At 44.5% G+C, this 18,642-nt stretch overlaps 1 protein-coding gene and 1 long non-coding RNA gene across 8 annotated transcripts in view; both read left to right on the plus strand.

Annotated features, from left to right (window-relative positions):
• Pitpnb (phosphatidylinositol transfer protein, beta) overlaps positions 1–18,642 on the plus strand; it is a 57,663-nt gene that overhangs the window by 15,692 nt on the left and 23,329 nt on the right. For 6 of the 7 annotated variants that reach the window (NM_019640.5, NM_001301643.1, NM_001359215.1 and 3 more), the window contains 4 exons: positions 95–186; positions 732–739; positions 1,393–1,467; positions 3,103–3,186. In NM_019640.5, the coding sequence (NP_062614.1) occupies positions 95–186; positions 732–739; positions 1,393–1,467; positions 3,103–3,186 (259 nt within the window). The remainder of the gene's footprint in view (positions 1–94; positions 187–731; positions 740–1,392; positions 1,468–3,102; positions 3,187–18,642) is intronic. The other variant, NM_001301666.1, reaches the window with a different exon arrangement.
• Positions 9,704–17,092, plus strand: Gm36027. Its single transcript, XR_389518.3, has 2 exons — positions 9,704–14,036; positions 15,300–17,092. It is a non-coding gene; the product is annotated as a predicted gene, 36027 (long non-coding RNA).

Here is an 18,642-nt window from a genome sequence, read left to right on the forward strand (position 1 = left end):
TCTAGCTCATCAGGTTCGGAATGTGATGACATGTTTGATAGCAACAGAAACGATGGTGTAGTTGAAAAGGTATCTGGTATCTTTCTCCTCACAGCAAAGTTCCTGCATTTGTGAGGATGATTGCTCCCGAGGGCTCCCTGGTGTTTCATGAGAAAGCCTGGAATGCCTACCCCTACTGCAGAACAAGTAAGCTGGTCCCCGAGGCATTGCACCCTGCTGCCCTTACCATAGGAGAGGGACACTGAGTGCCCAGTCTAATAGGTTTAGACCAAACAAAGCCTTCTCTGGGTGACAGCCAAGGAGCCCCAGATTTTTCCTCCCTAGACCTGTGTGTACCCCTAGGTTCACTCCCAGATGAAAGCCATATGGAGGTCCTGCTCACTGCAGGCTTTGGGGTGAACAAGTACCCAGCAGCGCTCAGGAGGGGCGCTACAGATTTGCTTGCCAAACAAGCTCATAAGTGATGTCAGGCTCTTGTGATAGTCTCATTAGCATTATTTTAAATTAAGGTAAATTATTCTTCCTACTGTCTTTGTACTGCGTAACCTAAATTGAGGATCTCTTGGTGTCACTTGTGTAGAGACCATTTTGAAGAAATAAGCTACTAAATGTTACATGTTTGGGATAGCTTAATCCACCTGACTTAAGATCCTGGGATGGGCTGTCTTGACTCTTTCTAATTGAAGTTTTTTCCTGTTTCGATGCCGCCTCTCCTGTCCTCTCCGCCGCAGTTGTAACGGTGAGTAGCACACACTCTTCCTTTAACTTTGCTTTTGCGCTTTTATGATACCTGACTGCTGCTGGCCTTTTGCTTAAGCTCCATGGCTTTATGGCCTCTCTCTCCCCCATGTCCTCCCCACCATTCCTGCCTCTGGTGTTTCTGGGCTCACAGGTTTGGTTCGCACTGCTTTCTGGTTTTATTTTGCTTTGCTACTTACTCTGAATGCCAGAATTGCTCAGCAAACCTCACGGATTTCTTTTTTCCCTACCCCTGTACTGCATGACAAGTGGGAATGTGTGAAATATATAAAAGCATCATGTGCTGTACCCAGGGGCTGGAGATTCAGCTAGACCATTAGGAGCTTGGGCTGCTCTTGCAGAGGACCCAGGTGTGGTTCCTAGAACCACAAGGTGGTTCACAGCCATCCATAAATCAAGTGCCAGGAGATCTGATGCCCTCTCCTGACTTCCACAGGTGCAGACACACATGTGCCCAAATACATGGATTTAAGCAACACACTCACACACATACACGCACACACAATCTAAATTTGACATGGGGAGTGGGGGCTAACGGCTCTGGATTTGGAAACAGATCCACAGTGGGGTGCTGTGCTAGGCAGATTCCTAGCTAGATGTGAAGGGTGGGTCACATTCTTGTGTTTTCTGCAGAATGAATACATGAAAGATGACTTCTTCATCAAAATTGAAACATGGCATAAACCTGACTTGGGAACATTAGAAAATGTAAGTTTCCACTGTGCACTCAAGGCTGGGGCATGGCTGCTTCATGGACGGCTTGGTCATTGTGTACAAGGCCCTGGCACTACCATCATGATGGTCCCGACTCTGCACTTAGTGATGAAGACTGGAAAGGGGAGTAAATGGAGACAGCCCACTCCCCCCCAGAGCTGTGGTGACCCTGGGTTAGACGAGCACCCAGCCGTGTGGGCCTGGAGTGAGACAAGCAAGCCAGAAACAACCGGGCTTCCTCTGTCAGTCCCTGCCTTGATGCTGAGTGGACTCTCCTGAGATTGCTGTTTTTATCAGCAGCTCTCTTGTTCGGAGCAAGGAGAAGGCTGCAGTCCGTTCTTACCTGGTGGTTTTAGATTGTTTTCTGTGTGCTCACCAGAGCAGTTGTATTTAGCAGAATTGATCGCTCTGATGTTTACTGCCGTTTCACTTCAGGGCCAGGGTTCATGTCAGGGAAATGACCAGGGGGCAGGAATAAGAAGGTGCTTGGTTTACAAAGAGTGTTGACAAGTTCCATGAAGGCTTCCTGAGGAGCTGGGGGAGGTGTGTGGCAAACCCTGGTGCCCTTACCATGTGGCCTCAAACATGTATCCGTAGAAGCCATTGAAACGCATATGCTCAGGCTGCCCACAGCCTGCCTTCAGTGCACACCCACATTGAGGGCTACTGCTCTCCTAGAGAAGTGTGAGTCAGGGAAGGGCTAAACTCTAGTCACAGCTGCTCTGCACTGTGCTGCTTCATCACTGACCACATTCACGGAGCTGAAGCTTTAGTCTGTGCACTTGTCAGCTGAGCCTGTGTTTTCATGGAAATTCTCTGAGTGAAGGGATGTGCAGTGGTTATGTCCTCTGTGTGACTTACCCTGCCGTTTTCCAGCTTTCAGATGGGCTCGTCTATTGCTTTAAAACAGTTCGCAGGCCTTGGGAAGTTACTGAGTAAGAAGTATCAAGAAGTGAACACCAAAAATGAGCTGTAGAATAGGCAAATCCTTTTCTTTTGGAGTGTTGGGGGGTGGGGGTGAGGTGCTTCGAGACAGGGCTTCTCTGTAACCTTGGTTGTCCTGGAACTCACTCTGTAGACCAGGCTGGCTTTGAACTCAGATTTGATTGCCTCTGCTTCCCAAGTGCTGGGAGGGAGTACACGCGAGTGCAGGTGCAGGAGGATGTCAGAGCTTTCCAAGTTCCCCTGCAGCTGGAGTTCTAGGCAGTTGTGGCCTCACCAGCGTGAGTGCTGGGAACTGAACTCTGACGCTCTGCAGGAGCAGTTGGTGTCCCTAACCACTGAGCAGTCCTTCCCGCCTCTAGTGCAGCTTCTGAAGTCAGGTTGTCATGTTAACCTTTGCCAGCATAGGATTTAAGGTTTACAAGCTCATATCATTTGCAATAAACAGGGAAGAGTTGTACATGGATGACCTATTAGTGCGGTGAAGAATAGCCCTGACACAGGTTTCATGTCTATATACATCCACCCCTCACTAGGAAAGCTATGGAAAGAGTAAAAGCTGTCCAAATGTCAAGACTGCCAACTGCGCTTACCGAAATAGTAATTTCATCCACAGTTGTAAGGGATAGATGTGGAATGCAGTGCTTTCCTCATGAAGAACACACTAAAGCTTTCTGTTTCTCACAGGTTCACGGTTTAGATCCCAACACTTGGAAAACTGTTGAAATTGTCCACATAGACATTGCAGATCGAAGTCAAGTTGAACCAGCAGTGAGTACTCCTTGATGTGTCCCTGTCACAGCTCAGCTCTTTTCTGTCCTCTGTGAGGTCTGCATTTCTGGGATGAAATGGTCCTGGGGCTCAGGTCTGCTCTGGGTTACAGAGACCCTGGAGGAAGAGCATGTTTCTCTCCTGTGTTGTAGGTGGGCCCTTTAAGAAAGAGGGGAGAATACCTTGTGTCTGTTGCAGAGTGTTTGCTCAAGCAGTGCTTCTAAAAGTGTTCTGCTTTCTGCTTGGAGTCAACACAGATCCTCTGTACTTCCCACATATGAATAAGAAAGTAAGCATCTTCTAGGTTTCCTGAGCTCAGTTAGGGCTAGCCTGTTAGAAATGCTTGCTATATTGTTTTTAACTAGTTAGCAAGCTCTATTGACTCTCGTTTTTTAAGCTTTTTAAATTTTTTGTGCGCATGTTTAAAGAGATTGCTCCAGCACACATGGAGGTCAGAGGACAACTTTCAGGAGTTGGTTCTCCTTCCACCTTCATGTGGTTTGTTACAGGGTCAAACTTGGGTCATCAGGTTTGGGGGACAGGCACCCATCCACTCCCACTTCTTGGCCCTGTTGTTCCCCTGTACTGAGGCATATAAAGTTTGCACAACTAATGGGCCTCTCTTTCCACTGATGGCCGACTAGGCCATTTTCTGATTCATATGCAGCTAGAGACACCAGCTCCAGGTGGGTATTGGTTAGTTCATATTGTTGTTCCACCTATAGGATTGCAGATCCCATTAGTTCCTTGGGTACTTTCTCTAGCTCCTCCATTGGGGGCCCTGTGATCCATCCAATAGCTGACTGTGAGCATCCACTTCTGTGTTTGCTAGGCCCCAGCATAGTCTCACAAGAGACAGCTCTATTTAGGTCCTTTCAGCAAAATCTTGCTTGTGTATGCAATGATGTCAGCGTTTGGAAGCTGATTATAGGATGGATCCCCGGATATGGCAGTCTCTAGATGGTCCATCCTTTCGTCACAGCTCCAAACTTTGTCTCTGTAACTCCTTCCATGGGTGTTTTGTTCCCAATTCTAAGAAGGGGCAAAGTGTCCACACTTTGGTCTTCGTATCTTATATCTTGGGTATCCTAAATTTCTGGGCTAATATCCACTTATCAGTGAGTACATATTGTGTGAGTTCCTTTGTGATTGGGTTACCTCACTCAGGATGATGCCCTCCAGGTCCATCCATTTGCCTAGGAATTTCATAAATTCATTCTTTTTAATAGCTGAGTAGTACTCCATTGTGTAAATGTACCACATTTTCTGTATCCATTCCTCTGTTGAGGGGCATCTGGGTTCTTTCCAGCTTCTGGCTATTATAAATAAGGCTGCTATGAACATAGTGGAGCATGTGTCCTTCTTACCGGTTGGGACATCTTCTGGATATATGGCCAGGAGAGGTATTGCGGGATCCTCCAGTAGTACTATGTCCAATTTTCTGAGGAACCACCAGACTGATTTCCAGAGTGGTTGTACAAGCTTGCAATCCCACCAACAATGAAGGAGTGTTCCTCTTTCTCCACATCCTCGCCAGCATCTGCTGTCAACCTGAATTTTTGATCTTAGACATTCTGACTGGTGTGAGGTGGAATCTCAGGGTTGTTTTGACTTGCATTTCCTTGATGATTAAGGATGTTGAACATTTTTTCAGGTGCTTCTCAGCCATTTGGTATTCCTCAGGTGAGAATTCTTTGTTCAGCTCTGAGCCCCATTTTTTAATGGGGTTATTTGATTTTCTGGAGTCCACCTTCTTGAGTTCTTTATATATATTGGATATTAGTCCCTTATCTGATTTAGGATAGGTAAAGATCCTTTCCCAATCTGTTGGTGGTCTTTTTGTCTTGTTGACGGTGTCTTTTGCCTTGCAGAAGCTTTGCAACTTTATGAGGTCCCATTTATTGATTCTCGATCTTACAACACAAGCCATTGCTGTTCTCTTCAGGAATTTTTTCCCCTGTACCCATATCTTCGAGGCTTTCCCCTACTTTCTCCTCTATAAGTTTCACTGTCTCTGGTTTTATGTGGAGTTCCTTGATCCACTTAGATTTGACCTTAGTACAAAGAGATAGGAATGGATCAATTCGCATTCTTCTACATGATAACAGCCAGTTGTGCCAGCACCATTTGTTGAAAATGCTGTCTTTTTTCCACTGGATGGTTTTAGCTCCCTTGTCAGAGATCAAGTGACCATAGGTGTGTGGGTTCATCTCTGGGACTTCAGTTCTATTCCATTGGTCTACTTGTCTGTCGCTATACCAGGACCATGCAGTTTTTATCACAATTGCTCTGTAGTACAGCTTTAGGTCAGGCATGGTGATTCCACCAGAGGTTCTTTTATCCTTGAGAAGAGTTTTTGCTATCCTAGGTTTTTTGTTATTCCAGATGAATCTGCCGATTGCCCTTTCTAATTTGTTGAAGAATTGAGTTGGAATTTTGATGGGGATTGCATTGAATCTGTAGATTGCTTTTGGCAAGATAGCCATTTTTACTATATTGATCCTGCCAATCCATGAGCATGGGAGATCTTTCCATCTTCTGAGATCTTCTTTAATTTCTTTCTTCAGAGACTTGAAGTTCTTATCATACAGATCTTTCACTTCCTTAGTTAGAGTCACGCCACGGTATTTTATATTATTTGTGACTATTGAGAAGGGTGTTGTTTCCCTAATTTCTTTCTCAGCCTGTTTATCCTTTGTGTACAGAAAGGCTATTGACTTGTTTGAGTTAATTTTATATCCAGCTACTTCACTGAAGCTGTTTATCAGGCTTAGGAGTTCTCTGGTAGAATTTTTAAGGTCACTTATATACTATCATATCATCTGCAAAAAGTGATATTTTGACTTCTTCCTTTCCAATTTGTATCCCCTTGATCTCCTTTTGTTGTCTAATTGCTCTGGCTAGGACTTCAAGTACAATGTTGAATAGGTAGGGAGAGAGTGGACAGCCTTGATTTTAGTGGGATTGCTTCCAGCTTCTCACCATTTACTTTGATGTTGGCTACTGGTTTGCTGTAGATTGCTTTTATCATGTTTAGGTATGGCCTTGAATTCCTGATCTTTCCAAGACTTTTATCATGAATGGGTGTTGGATTTTGTCAAATGCTTTCTCCGCATCTAATGAGATGATCATGTGGTTTTTTTGTCTTTGAGTTTGTTTATATACTGGATTACGTTGATGGATTTCCGTATATTGAACCATCCCTGCATCCCTGGGATGAAACCTACTTGGTCAGGATGGAGGATTGTTTGGATGTGTTCTTGGATTCAGTTAGTGAGAACTTTATTGAGGATTTTTGCATCGATATTCATAAGGGAAATTGGTCTGAAGTTCTCTATCTTTGTTGGGTCCTTTTGTGGTTTAGGTATCAGAGTAATTGTGGCTTCATAGAATGAGTTGGGTAGAGTACCTTCTGTTTCTATTTTGTGGAATAGTTTGAACAGAGTACCTTCTGTTTCTAGTTTGTGGAAGAGCTGGAATTAGATCTTCTTTGAAGGTCTGATAGAACTCTGCACTAAACCCATCTGGTCCTAGGCCTTTTTTGGTTGGGAGACTATTAATGACTGCTTCTATTTCTTTAGGGGATATAGGACTGTTTAGATCATTTAATCTGATCTTGATTTAACTTTGGTACCTGGTATCTGTCTAGAAACTTGTCCATTTCATCCAGGTTCTCCAGTTTTGTTGAGTATAGCCTTTTGTAGAAGGATCTGATTGTGTTTTGGATTTCTTCAGGATCTGTTCTTATGTCTTCCTTTTCATTCCTGATTTTGTTAATTAGGATGCTTTCCCCGTGCCCTCTAGTGAGTCTGGCTAAGGGTTTATCTATCTTGTTGATTTTCTCAAAGAACCAGCTCCTCCTTTGGTTGATTCTTTGAATAGTTCTTCTTGTTTCCACTTGGTTGATTTCGCCCCTGAGTTTGATTATTTCCTGCTGTCTACTCCTCTTGGGTGAATTTGCTTCCTTTTGTTCTAGAGCTTTTAGGTGTGTTGTCAAGCTGCTAATGTGTGCTCTCTCTAGTTTCTTTTTGGAGGCACTCAGAGCTATGAGTTTTCCTCTTAGAAATGCTTTCATTGTGTTTCATTAGTTTGGGTATGTTGTGGCTTCATTTTCATTAAACTCCAAAAAGTCCTTAATTTCTTTCTTTATTCCTTCCTTGACCAAGGTATCATTAAGAAGAGTGTTGTTCAGTTTCCACATGAATGTTGGCTTTCTATTATTTATTTTGTTATTGAAGATCAGCCTTAGTCCATGGTGATCTGATAGGATGCAAGGGACAATTTCAATATTTTTGTATCTGTTGAGGCTTGTTTTGTGACCAATTATGTGGTCAATTTTGGAGAAGGTACCATGAGGTGCTGAGAAGAAGGTGTATCCTTTTGTTTTAGGATAAAATGTTCTGTAGATATCTGTTAGATCCATTTGTTTCATAACTTCTGTTAGTTTCACTGTGTCTCTGTTTAGTTTCTGTTTCCATGATCTGTCCATTGGTGAAAGTGGTGTGTTGAAGTCTCCCACTATTATTGTGTGAGGTGCAATGTGTGCTTTGAGCTTTACTAAAGTTTCTTTAATGAATGTGGCTGCCCTTGTATTTGGAGCATAGATATTCAGAATTGAGAGTTCCTCTTGAAGGATTTTTACCTTTGATGAGTATGAAGTGCCCCTCCTTGTCTTTTTTGATGACTTTGGGTTGGAAGTCAATTTTATTAGATATTTAGAATGGCTGCTCCAGCTTGTTTCTTCAGACCATTTGCTTAGAAAATTGTTTTCCAGCCTTTCATTCTGAGGTAGTGTCTATCTTTTTCTCTGAGATGATTTTCCTGTAAGCGGCAGAATGTTGGGTTCTGTTTGTGTAGCCAGTCTGTTAGTCTATTTCTTTTTATTGGGGAGTTGAGTTCATTGATATTAAGAGATATTAAGGAAAAGTTATTGTTGCTTCCTACTATTTTTGTTGTTAAAGTTGGCATTCTGTTCTTGTGGCTGTCTTCTTTTAGGTTTGTTGAGGGATTACCTTCTTGCTTTTTCTAGGATGTGGTTTCCCTCCTTGTATATTGGGTTTTTTCTGTTATTATCTTTTGAAGGGCTAGATTTGTGGAAAGATAATGTGTGAATTTGGTTTTGTCATGGAATACTTTGGTTTCTCCATCTATGGTAATTGAGAGTTTCGCTGGGTATAGTAGCCTGGGCTGGCATTTGTGTTCCCTTACTGTCTGTATAACATCTGTCCAGCCTCTTCTGGCTTTCATAGTCTCTGGTGAAAAGTCTGGTGTAATTCTGATAGGTTTGCCTTTATATGTTACTTGACCATTTTCCCTTACTGCTTTTAATATTCTATCTTTATTTAGTGCATTTGTTGTTCTGATTATTATGTGTCGGGAGGAATTCCTTTTCTGGTCCAGTCTATTTGGAGTTCTGTAGGCTTCTTGTATGTTCATGGGCATCTCTTTCTTAAGGTTTGGGAAGTTTTCTTCTATAATTTTGTTGAAGATATTTGCTGGTCCTTTGAGTTGAAAATCTTCATTCTCATCTACTCCTATTATCCGTAGGTTTGGTCTTCTCATTGTGTCCTGGATTTCCTGGATGTTTTGAGTTAGGATCTTTTTGCATTTTCCATTTTCTTTGATTGTTGTGCCGATGTTCTCTATGGAATCTTCTGCACCCGAGATTCTCTCTTCCATCTCTTGTATTCTGTTGCTGATGCTGGCATCCATGATTCCAGATTTCTTTCCTAGGGTTTCTATCTCCAGCGTTGCCTCACTTTGGGTTTTCTTTATTGTGTCTACTTCCCTTTTTAGGTCTTGGATGGTTTTATTCAATTCCATCACCTGTTTGGTTGTGTTTTCCTGCAATTCTTTAAGGGATTTTTGTGCTTCCTCTTTAATGTCTTCTACCTGTTTAGCAGTGTTCTCCTGTATTTCTTTAAGTGAGTTATTAAAGTCCTTCTTGATGTCCATCATCATGAGATATGCTTTTAAATCTGGGTCTAGCTTTTCGGGTGTGTTGGGGTGCCCTGAATTGGGTGAAGTGGGAGTGCTGGGTTCTGATGGTGGTGAGTGGTCTTGGTTTCTGTTAGTAAGATTCTTATGTTTACCTTTCACCATCTGGTAATCTCTGGAGTTAGTTGTTATAGTTGTCTCTGGTTAGAGATTGTTCCTCTGGTGATTCTGCTAGCCTCTATCAGCAGACCTGGGTGACTAGCTCTTTCCTCTGAGTTTCAGTGGTCAGAGCACTCTCTCCAGGCAAGCTCTCCTCTTACAGGGAAGGTGCATAGATATCTGGAGTTCAGACCTCCCTCCTGGCCGAAGATTAAGGCCCAAAACAGGACCTTTCCCAGAAGCTGTGTTGCTTTGGCCTGTCCCAGAAGCTGTTAGCTTCTGTAGTGCACACTCTCACCTGTGCAGACTACTTTTGACGGAGTCCCGGATCTAAGATGGGTCCCGCCGATGCTGAGGCAAAGCCCTCCCGGATGTCTGGAGCCTGAAAAGGGGGCTGCCTCAGAAGCTCTGTGGCTCCCGCCTGTCCCAGAAGCTGTTAGCTTCTGTAGTGCACACTCTCAACTGTGCAGACTACTTTCGGCAGAGTCCCGGAACCCTGTACCTGACTCTTAGTACTGAGTTATTTCCCTCCTCCCTCCAGTGTGTGAAACACTCCCTATGCCAGGCTAAGATGCCCATTTTTGTTTTGATTTGCAAAGGTCAGTAAACATTTATAGTGTGCAGGTCCTGTATTGATCAGCAGATGCCGCTGTGGACGTTTATAGACAGGGTGGCTGAGGAGTCTCCGCTCTGCTGGTGCCTCCCTGGTTTGCTTTGTTCACTGGGTATTCAGTGTCCCCTACCATTTCTGTCTTTAGGCACAGCCTCTGGGTTTGAACAGTGCTGTCAGCTAACAGAACAGAAATGACTCAAATACAGTGTCTGGTTTTAGTGTGGATTTAAAGGGAAATCTTCTAAAATAGGTCTTTGGACCCCACTCTATTAGGGCCCCATCAACGTATAGAAGTTTCAGCATTGGCCTGGGGAGATGGTATAGTGAGTGTTGTCCCAGGGACATCATACAGGGGTGACTTCTGGTTTCTGCACACTCATAAATAAATGAATGATGGATGGATGTGTGGATAGGCACCGAGTACTAGGCATGAGCCTGGATTTCTTTTAAATCTTACCATGGTTTGAAGTTACTTCAGTTTCAAGGTTGTTTCCATCTTTGAAATGATGTAGGGGAGGCCATCTTAACTGCTCAAGTGGGGACCATTCCAATAATGTCTGTTCCTTTAGCCATGGTTGACTGTGTGTAAAAGGACAGTGAGCTGAAGAGAAGTAACTATGATGAGACAGGCAGTCGGTCAGTAGGTTAGCTGGGCACCTAACATAGCTGGTCACAGACAAGGCAGACCAGTGTGGCACTCCAGGGCCAGGTGCTCGGGGAATGGCATTGACTCACTGGTACTTGAAGTAACGTGTTGTGCAAACAGAATAGAATGGTGGCATCAGCCAAGCCTGGGCTTTCGTGCTGCCTCAGAGTACAGGATATGTGTGGCTTTGCTGGGCGCATGAAGAGGCTTTGTAGATAGCGTCTGAGGGCGTGGCCAGAGTGGCTCTCTACCCCACTACCTTGCAGGTGAGAAGACCCTGCATCTGCAAAGGCTGCACACCGTGGCTCTGTGGGGTGCTGCTTGGAGTGGATGGATGACGCAAAGAACGGACTGAACCTGGGTCTTGTGATTTGGGGATGCTTGTGGCCTAGAGAACAGGTTTTAGGTCTTAGGCAGGGTCATGTGATCTCCCTGTGCCTGTTTTATCTTCTGTAAAAGGAGGCCAACTACCACACAGCACTAAATGCAGGCACCTTGTAGCAACCAGATTAGTATGTGTAAGCTTGGCTGCCATTGCCAGCTACACTGTGTCACCAGACACTGTGAGTGCTCACCTGAGATGGCGTTGTTTTTAAATAAGTGTGTGTGTGTGTGTTTCATTCACAGAGATGTATTTATGTGTGTGTCCATGTGTTCACACATGTGCATGTGTGCCTAGGAAGGCCCGAAGATGGTGTCAGATCCTCTGGATCTGGACAGTTATGAGCTGCTTGGTGTGGGAAACTCTGGTCTTCTGCAAGAGAAGTCTTCCCAGCTCAGTTTCTGTGGTTTTGCTTTCCAGGGTTCATAACTCCTGATTGCAAATTTACACTTCAGATACAGGTAGATGCAACTTAAAGCATACTGAATTTACCCTACCTTTTTTATTGTGAGAAAATGTACACAGCATAAAGCTTAACATTTGGATCCTCTAAATATGTACAGGGCAGTGGCATATTGTGCATTCACAGCTGTGCAACCATCACTGTCTAGTTGTGTTGTATTTTTTTTACCCCTAAGAATACAGTGCCAATCACTAGCCCTTTATTCCCCACTGCTTCTTAATCCCAGTCTTTTGCAACCACTGGGATATATATGGCTGTTAGGTATTTCCAAACACCACATGCCCTGCTGTGTCTGGGTGCCGTTTCACTGCGTGTGCTTTCAGGCTTTATTTGTATGGTAGCATCTGTTAGTACTAACCGCTTGTTTGGGCATGGTAATATCACACTGGGGATATGCCACGTTTTGCTCAAGTTTCCATCACTGTCCGGCATTGTGGCTGCTTTGACATTGGTGTCACAGTGGGTTTTTGGTCTGTGTGCTTTCCTTGTCCTGATAATGAAAGTGTAACTGATATCATGTAGGAACATTAAAAGTACCCAGCTTGAAGGACTGGAGAGCTGCTGCTCTTAAAGAGGAGCTGGATTTGGTTCTCAGCAGCTCCCAGGAGGCTCATAGTTGTCTGACTCCAGTTCCAGGGATTTGATGTGCTCTGGCCTCCCTGGGGACCTGGTGCACAGACACTGCCACAACTACATACACATACACATATGTGAAACACAGACAAGGGCATTGGCGTCACAGCAGGCAGCATGTCAGGGCACACTTCACTTTCTGTGAAGCTCAACCCTGTGGTAGCTTTCCAGAATCAGTGGCAGTGCCTCAAGGCTTACAGTCTGGATGAGGCTAGATCAGCACCATGATATTAGAGGTCCACAGTACTATGCTGCAGGGGACAGAAAGTCACCAAGGGCTCAGGCTTAGAAAGGTAAAAGCGAGTAGACTCTCAGTGATTGAAGTGGCCCAGGTCTGAGTATTAGCTGTCTCCTGCCCTCACCACTCTTCTGTCTCAGTCCTGGCTTGTGTGTCTATCTATTCTACATAGAACTTGGAATTCAGGAAAGAGTCCTGCTGTTAGCGTGTTCTTTAGGCTCATGCATGGTGCCTTGCGGTGATTGCATGATAGAGAACAGCAGGGAAGAAGGGCAAAAGTCAGTGTCTCCCTCTGCGTTAAGGTCAACCTGTGCAAGTGAGTTTCTGCTGGAATAGACATTCATCTGTTACCAGTCTGATCACAGTGGGATTTGTCAGAGCAAGGAAACCTTCTCACATCACACTGGACCTGTGGGAGATACGTAAAACTAATCTGTCAGGACCACCACTGTGCATGCCCTTTGACCTAGAAGAACTCTGCTCCTAGTAATTGACTATGTGGTGTTGTGTGACAAGTTTTGAAACTCCAGGTTCAAAAATACAGTTTAAGTGTTCACCAGTCATGAATCAGGTGGCTAGATTCATGGAGGCTCACATGCTAGCCATTCACTGGATGGAGGGAGGTACTCTGTCCTAGTAGGGAACCCTTCCTAAGACAGTGTGGAGGGGAGGGGTGAAGAAGGTGATAAGGAAGGGCCAGTCTGATACACTTCCCCTGTGATACCTAGTACCTGAAAAGGAAGGAGAGCAAGGTCTTGATGCATGCACATCTGTAAGGTACTGCCGCCGCCGCCTCCCTGAATACCCAGGGCAGGGCAGAGAGACCTGGGGTCTGGTAGATGTGCACTGAATTGGAGATGCCTCTGTCTAAGGTTTCCATTACAGTCTTACACATGGAGTGGCGTGTCACCCCAAGAGTAGGTGATGTAAGCTCGGTGACTTGTCATCTTCCTTGCTGTGGTTTCTTTGCTGGAAGCAAGTCAGAAGGTCCCGAGGCAGAGTGTATGAAGCAGGACTTGCTGGACAAACAAAGCTGTCTTTAGAGTGCACATCATGACAGCCATCAGTTCTTCGAGCTAAAAGCTTGCTTCTGTGGGAATGGAGTGATGCTAGGATTACAAGCCAGTAAGATGGGTATGAGATGGGATGGGGGCTACTGCACACAGAAGGTAGAGTCACTACTGCCTCAGCTTAACCCTTCAGCCCAGAGCCAAGCCTTGCCATCTCACCTTTGGGCCTAGGCCTGTGCTAGAACTCTGGAGTGGCAGTGCTCTCTGCCTTCATGGCGCCACAACGAAATACCTTCATGGTTCCAGACCGTGTCTGGGTCTTAGTCTCACAGATTTTCATCCATAGCCCTAGACCCTGTCTGATCTGGTTATCTGTGTGAAGTGTTGGTAGTAGTAGACTTTGTACCTCACATAAATGTATTGGTGTTAGTTTGAAAAACAGGAATTCAAGAACCTTCTGAAGGCAGCAGAACCATCCAAGTTCAACTCCTGTAGACGTTGTCGTTGCCCACCCCAATCGCCTATCTCTTCTTACTGAGTTTGTAATATATTTATGTTAAACTATGTAGGTTTTTACTTTATGTTGAGTTATCAAGCTTGCTTCTTACTTGCTGGCTTTCCCTTTCTTTCTCACAAACTGTTTCAATTCTTCGTGTACAGTTCCTGAGCACAGAGACCAAAGGACATCAAGCGTCTTCTCAGCTCCCCACCTTCCCAGCTCCCCACCTCACCCTCTTGAGGCTGGATCTCTCCCTGAATCCAGAGCATGGTGGGTTTTTGTTTTTGTCTTTAAGCCTCAGAGGTTCTCCTCTTTCTGACCCTCTGTAATGCTGGGACTACAAAGACATGTGAGACCACACTAGCTTGCTGCGTGGGTGCTAGAAACTGAACTCAGTTTCCTGGTTGTGCCTCAACCAGGTTGGGTTTATTTCTGTCCTTATGTTCACTTTATAAGAAACAATAATTGCATTAATAATTTTGAGAAAATAGGTAGCCAGAATCCGCTGCCAGAATCAGGGAAGATGTAAAAAAGTTGAGTGGAAGACTTGAAATGGAAGCTTGAATCTTTTCACTCCATCTGGTGGAAGTTCCTGTCACTGCAGGTGGGCTTGAGCTAACCATTTTTGTTCAGTGCTTTGTGCCTGCTTTATTTAGGGTGCAGCCTCCTGCCTTGCTGTGTGTGCTCGTCCTTGCGAACTGTATTTCACCGTGTAGTGAAGGGACTTATCTGACCCATGATGTATTGCATACTTGGCTGAGTGCTTTGACGTGTTTGTATAATTGAAGTGACATTGTCAGAATAACTCTAGAAACAAAGATTTGTTGTAAAAATCTGTCAGTGTGACTTAGGTTCACAGCACAGTTGCTATAGGAACCGTGTGCATGTAAACATGTCGGTTAGGGGCATTGTGTCGATGCCTTTTGGAAAATTTTTGTAAGACTTGGTTTAGATACATTATTGCTTAAAGAAACCGTTAGTGGGCATTCTGATATTTCTGTATACATATCTCCACTCCGTTTCATTGCCTCTTTAGGTTGTATCCACTTTGCAAAACTGCCTTCCTGCATAAGAGGAACACATTGAAGTGGAGTGCCCGTGAGGGCTTGTACCTCTCAAAGCCCTCTCAAGGACGTAGGGTCCGTCCTGCTGGAGCTGAGCAGTCACAGAATGCATTGTGCCAGCAGAAAGCCTCTTCCCCAATTCTTTGGGCAGCAGGGCGCTCATCTGTGTCTCCTCAGCCTAGCAAGAGGCACTGTCCTGATACCTGATGGAGGGAACTTTCTAGGGACGCTTTGCTGGATATTGTTGTTGTTGTTGTTGTTGTTTTCTCTTGCTGTTTTTGTTGTTGCTGCTGGTGTTTTCAAAGGCAGACATGAGGAGGCTGAGGGACCAGGGTGACTTGTGGCTAGGTGTTTAAAACTGGCATGGGCAGTGCCAAAATAGATAGAAAAACCCCCTTCTCAGAAGAACAAGCTAAAGAGAAGAAAGGAGGGAAGACTACCTGGAGCCTGGGTTTTCTTGTTCCGGCAGTAATGGCCCGGGGTGCTGTTGCCACACTTTCCTGGTCCTGCTCCATGGACGTGTGTGATGCCAGCGCCACAGAGACTGCAGGCTGCTGTCTGCAATCTGCTTTTGTTCAAGGTAAAAGTTGTCTTTTTAGATTGTAAAGGATCAGTATGTGCAGCATAAAACATGCAAATCTAAGTTTAAAGGTTTCCCCTTCTAAAGTTGTTGATACATAACACAGTAAATGTTTGGGCTTCTTTGACTGCCCTGATGAGATGCTCATGTGTAGCTTCAGCTCATTTCCAGGACGTACACAAACCAAGCCCTTGCCATCTGCTTCTGCTCTGTTTGCTGAGGTGCACCGTTTGAATGCGGTGCGGCCCTTTAATCACGCCCAGCATTCTGTCTAAGTCGCTTTCCATGATTTGTATACAAAAGTCACTTCCCAGGAGAGGAAGGCTCACGAGCTTGAAGTGTGCACACACTAACATCAGAGACCTTCAGTTTTGGAAGTAATTTGAAAGAAATGAGCACAGTTTTAAAAAAAGAAATTGGAACCACATTTAAAGGTATTTATGTGAAATGAGAAAGAGTTTGTCCTTGTCTGCCTTTCTTGTAGGTTAATACATGCTGTGTAACTTCCAGGATGAGGTTCTTTTTTTGTAGTAGAAATGATAAAATGGTAACTCAAAAATTTGAAATCTAAAGTTTTATTTATATCTAAAGATAATTTTATATCTTTATATCTAAAGATATTAATATGCCTTAAAGGTAGTGATAAGCCTATATTAGTGATCCTGAAGTATTAGATTGCTAGAAAGATCTGATTTAAAGAGACAGTTGCAGAGCAGTGAGGTGGCTCTGCAGAGAAGGGAGCTTGCTGCAAGCAAATGGTGACCTGAGTTCAGTTTCCGGGCTGCATATAGTGTAAGGAGAGCCAGCTCCTGTAAGTTGTCCTCTGATTCCCCACATGTGCTATGGTATACAGGTGTCCACACTTTCACGAACACACACACACACACATGCGCGCACACATGCGCACGCACGCACGCACAGATGCACACATAAGAACAATTTTTTAAAATATAAAAATATGGCTTGGTGTGGTGATGCACAGTATTTCCCCATCATAAAATACAGCAGTTAAAAAGGGAATGCCGTTTCCTTCTCAGGTTTCAGCATGATTGATACTTTCATTTGTGGCCAAAGTATTTTTTTCTAATGAGACATTTTGAAACCAAAAATGACACAGTTTTAGGGCGTGATGATAGGTCACTGAGGATGGTCTTCCTCTTCCCACTAGTTAGTGTCTTCCAGTAGAAAGGCTTCTCATAAACAGCTCTCCCACAGGACCTGCCCTAGGCGTCTCCTTAGTAGCACACCTCCTTATTAGGAGGACACCTCTCTCTCCCCTTCTTTTGGAGAGTCACATGAAGCACAGACTGCTCAGCTTTCCCAGAGTCACTCTGCTCCTGTTCACTTGTGGGAGCCTGTGTTCTCGAATCCGGGCAAGGCTGGAAAGGAGTCGTCATCTCAGGTGGAGGTCAAAGCTCAGAATTCTCTTAACCCTTATATGCTCTATTAAGGTAGTTTCTGGGCTGCCATTTCCCCAGCGTTGGCCAGCGGGGGTTCGAGGACAGGGAGCAGGTGTGAGACCCAAAGTTACTCTGGGAACTTCACTTTCTAGTGTAGGTGCTTAATTGGTATGTTGATTGAGAGCACCTGCTGGTTCATTTTCCCTGGTACTGAGAAACACAAGGCCTTCGTTACTTCCTCAGTGTAGTGAAATATTAAGACCCAACATATCTGGTAGTTAATGAAAAAAAAAAAGGAAAAGACATGGCTGCTTCTAGGTTTGACAGAAAGTTTATTATAGACATGTGGGATCGCATGACTAGAAGCAGAAACACCTGGGAAGTTCACAGTGGACGTCACTAGGCTGGGCTGGGCTCTGTTAGGAAAGGAAGAAGGGAAAGACCAGGTAGGCTAGGCCTGAGAGGTGCTGGAAGGACCTGGAGGCCAGGTCTGCTTTGATATGTTAAATAGGCACCTCAGCCATTTGTCCCAGGTTTGAAGCTCAAGGTGCAGAGGGACTTTTATCTCCTTGTTTGATAAGTGTTTCTTAGAGCTCAATGTTTGCTGTGTGTTGGTCTAGTAAATATTTCTCCAGATAAAAGGATAATTGTACCCGTCTAAAGAGTACAAGTTTCTTAACCAGTGAGTGAGCTCTGGTGTCTTGACAGATGGAGTAGATTGCGGTAACTGTTGCTTGTGTGGACAGCAGTGCAGCCTCGCCTCCACTGGAGCTTTTGTGATGATTGCTGTAGGCTGGGGCTGTTAAATGAATGCATGACTATAATAGAATTGGTTGACTTTGTCTAAATTGCTCCCGAGCATTGTACAGACAGCCTGGGACAGCCTTCAAACTTATTCGGGTGGGGGGTGGGGGAGTAGATTCTTGTTCTTTGTTTTAAATCTGTTTTGTGGGGCTTTGAAGGAGGTGGAGATTAGGGTCTCAGGTAGCCTAGCCTTGAACTCCTAACCCTGCTTCAGCTTTCTGAGTGATAGGATTATAGGCAGGCACCACTTTGCCCAGGCTTGAAGTCATGCTCAAAGTTTGTACTTTAGCCCATTTTCTTTCCAATGGCCTTTGGCTATGATCTTTGAGTCTCTAAAAGCGGGGAGGCAGAGCAATGTGTTGGGTTTCTGTGTGCTGCCTGGGGGGGGGGGGGCACAGGGTGTGTCATGACTGCCTTGTGGAGGCTGGAGGCCAACCTTGTATTCTGTTCTCCTTCCACCTTTCAATGGGTTCCAGCAGTTTACCTGCTGAGCCTGTAGGTGATTTTCTGAAATTCTGGAAATTACTTTTAGAAATTAACATATGAAGTTTGGTTTTACATGTTTAAATACTTTTACAAAAGGTATTTTGTTCAGAGACGACATAAATAAATGTAAGCATGGTTACCACTAAAAATAAATGTGAAAATATTTTGCCACTTTAGTCTGCTGCCTTACATGGTCAAGTACGTCCATGGACTTAGAGAGGCCTGGAGCCTTTGGAGGCATAGAGAGTAGCAGCGCCCTCTTGTGGGAAAATAACATACTGTTTGTTCCTTGTGTATAGTTCTGTTTGTAAAAACATTCCCAAAAGTACCTTCTGACTGGACACCACTACCCACTTAAGTTTCTTTCAGATTTTAGAAGAAAGATAGTGGGGAGGGTGGGTGGAAGGAGGATTCTAAAAGCCAGAAAATAGTTTTTGAGCAGTTTCCTGTTTAAAAATTTTTTTTTGAGAAGCCTTATTCTTAAGCCTTGGTTGGTCCAGAACTTGCTGTGTAGACCAGGCTGGCCCCTGACTCTCAGTCCT

Source organism: Mus musculus, chromosome 5, assembly GCF_000001635.26.
Source record: "Mus musculus strain C57BL/6J chromosome 5, GRCm38.p6 C57BL/6J".
In the NCBI taxonomy this organism is placed as follows: domain Eukaryota; kingdom Metazoa; phylum Chordata; class Mammalia; order Rodentia; family Muridae; genus Mus; species Mus musculus.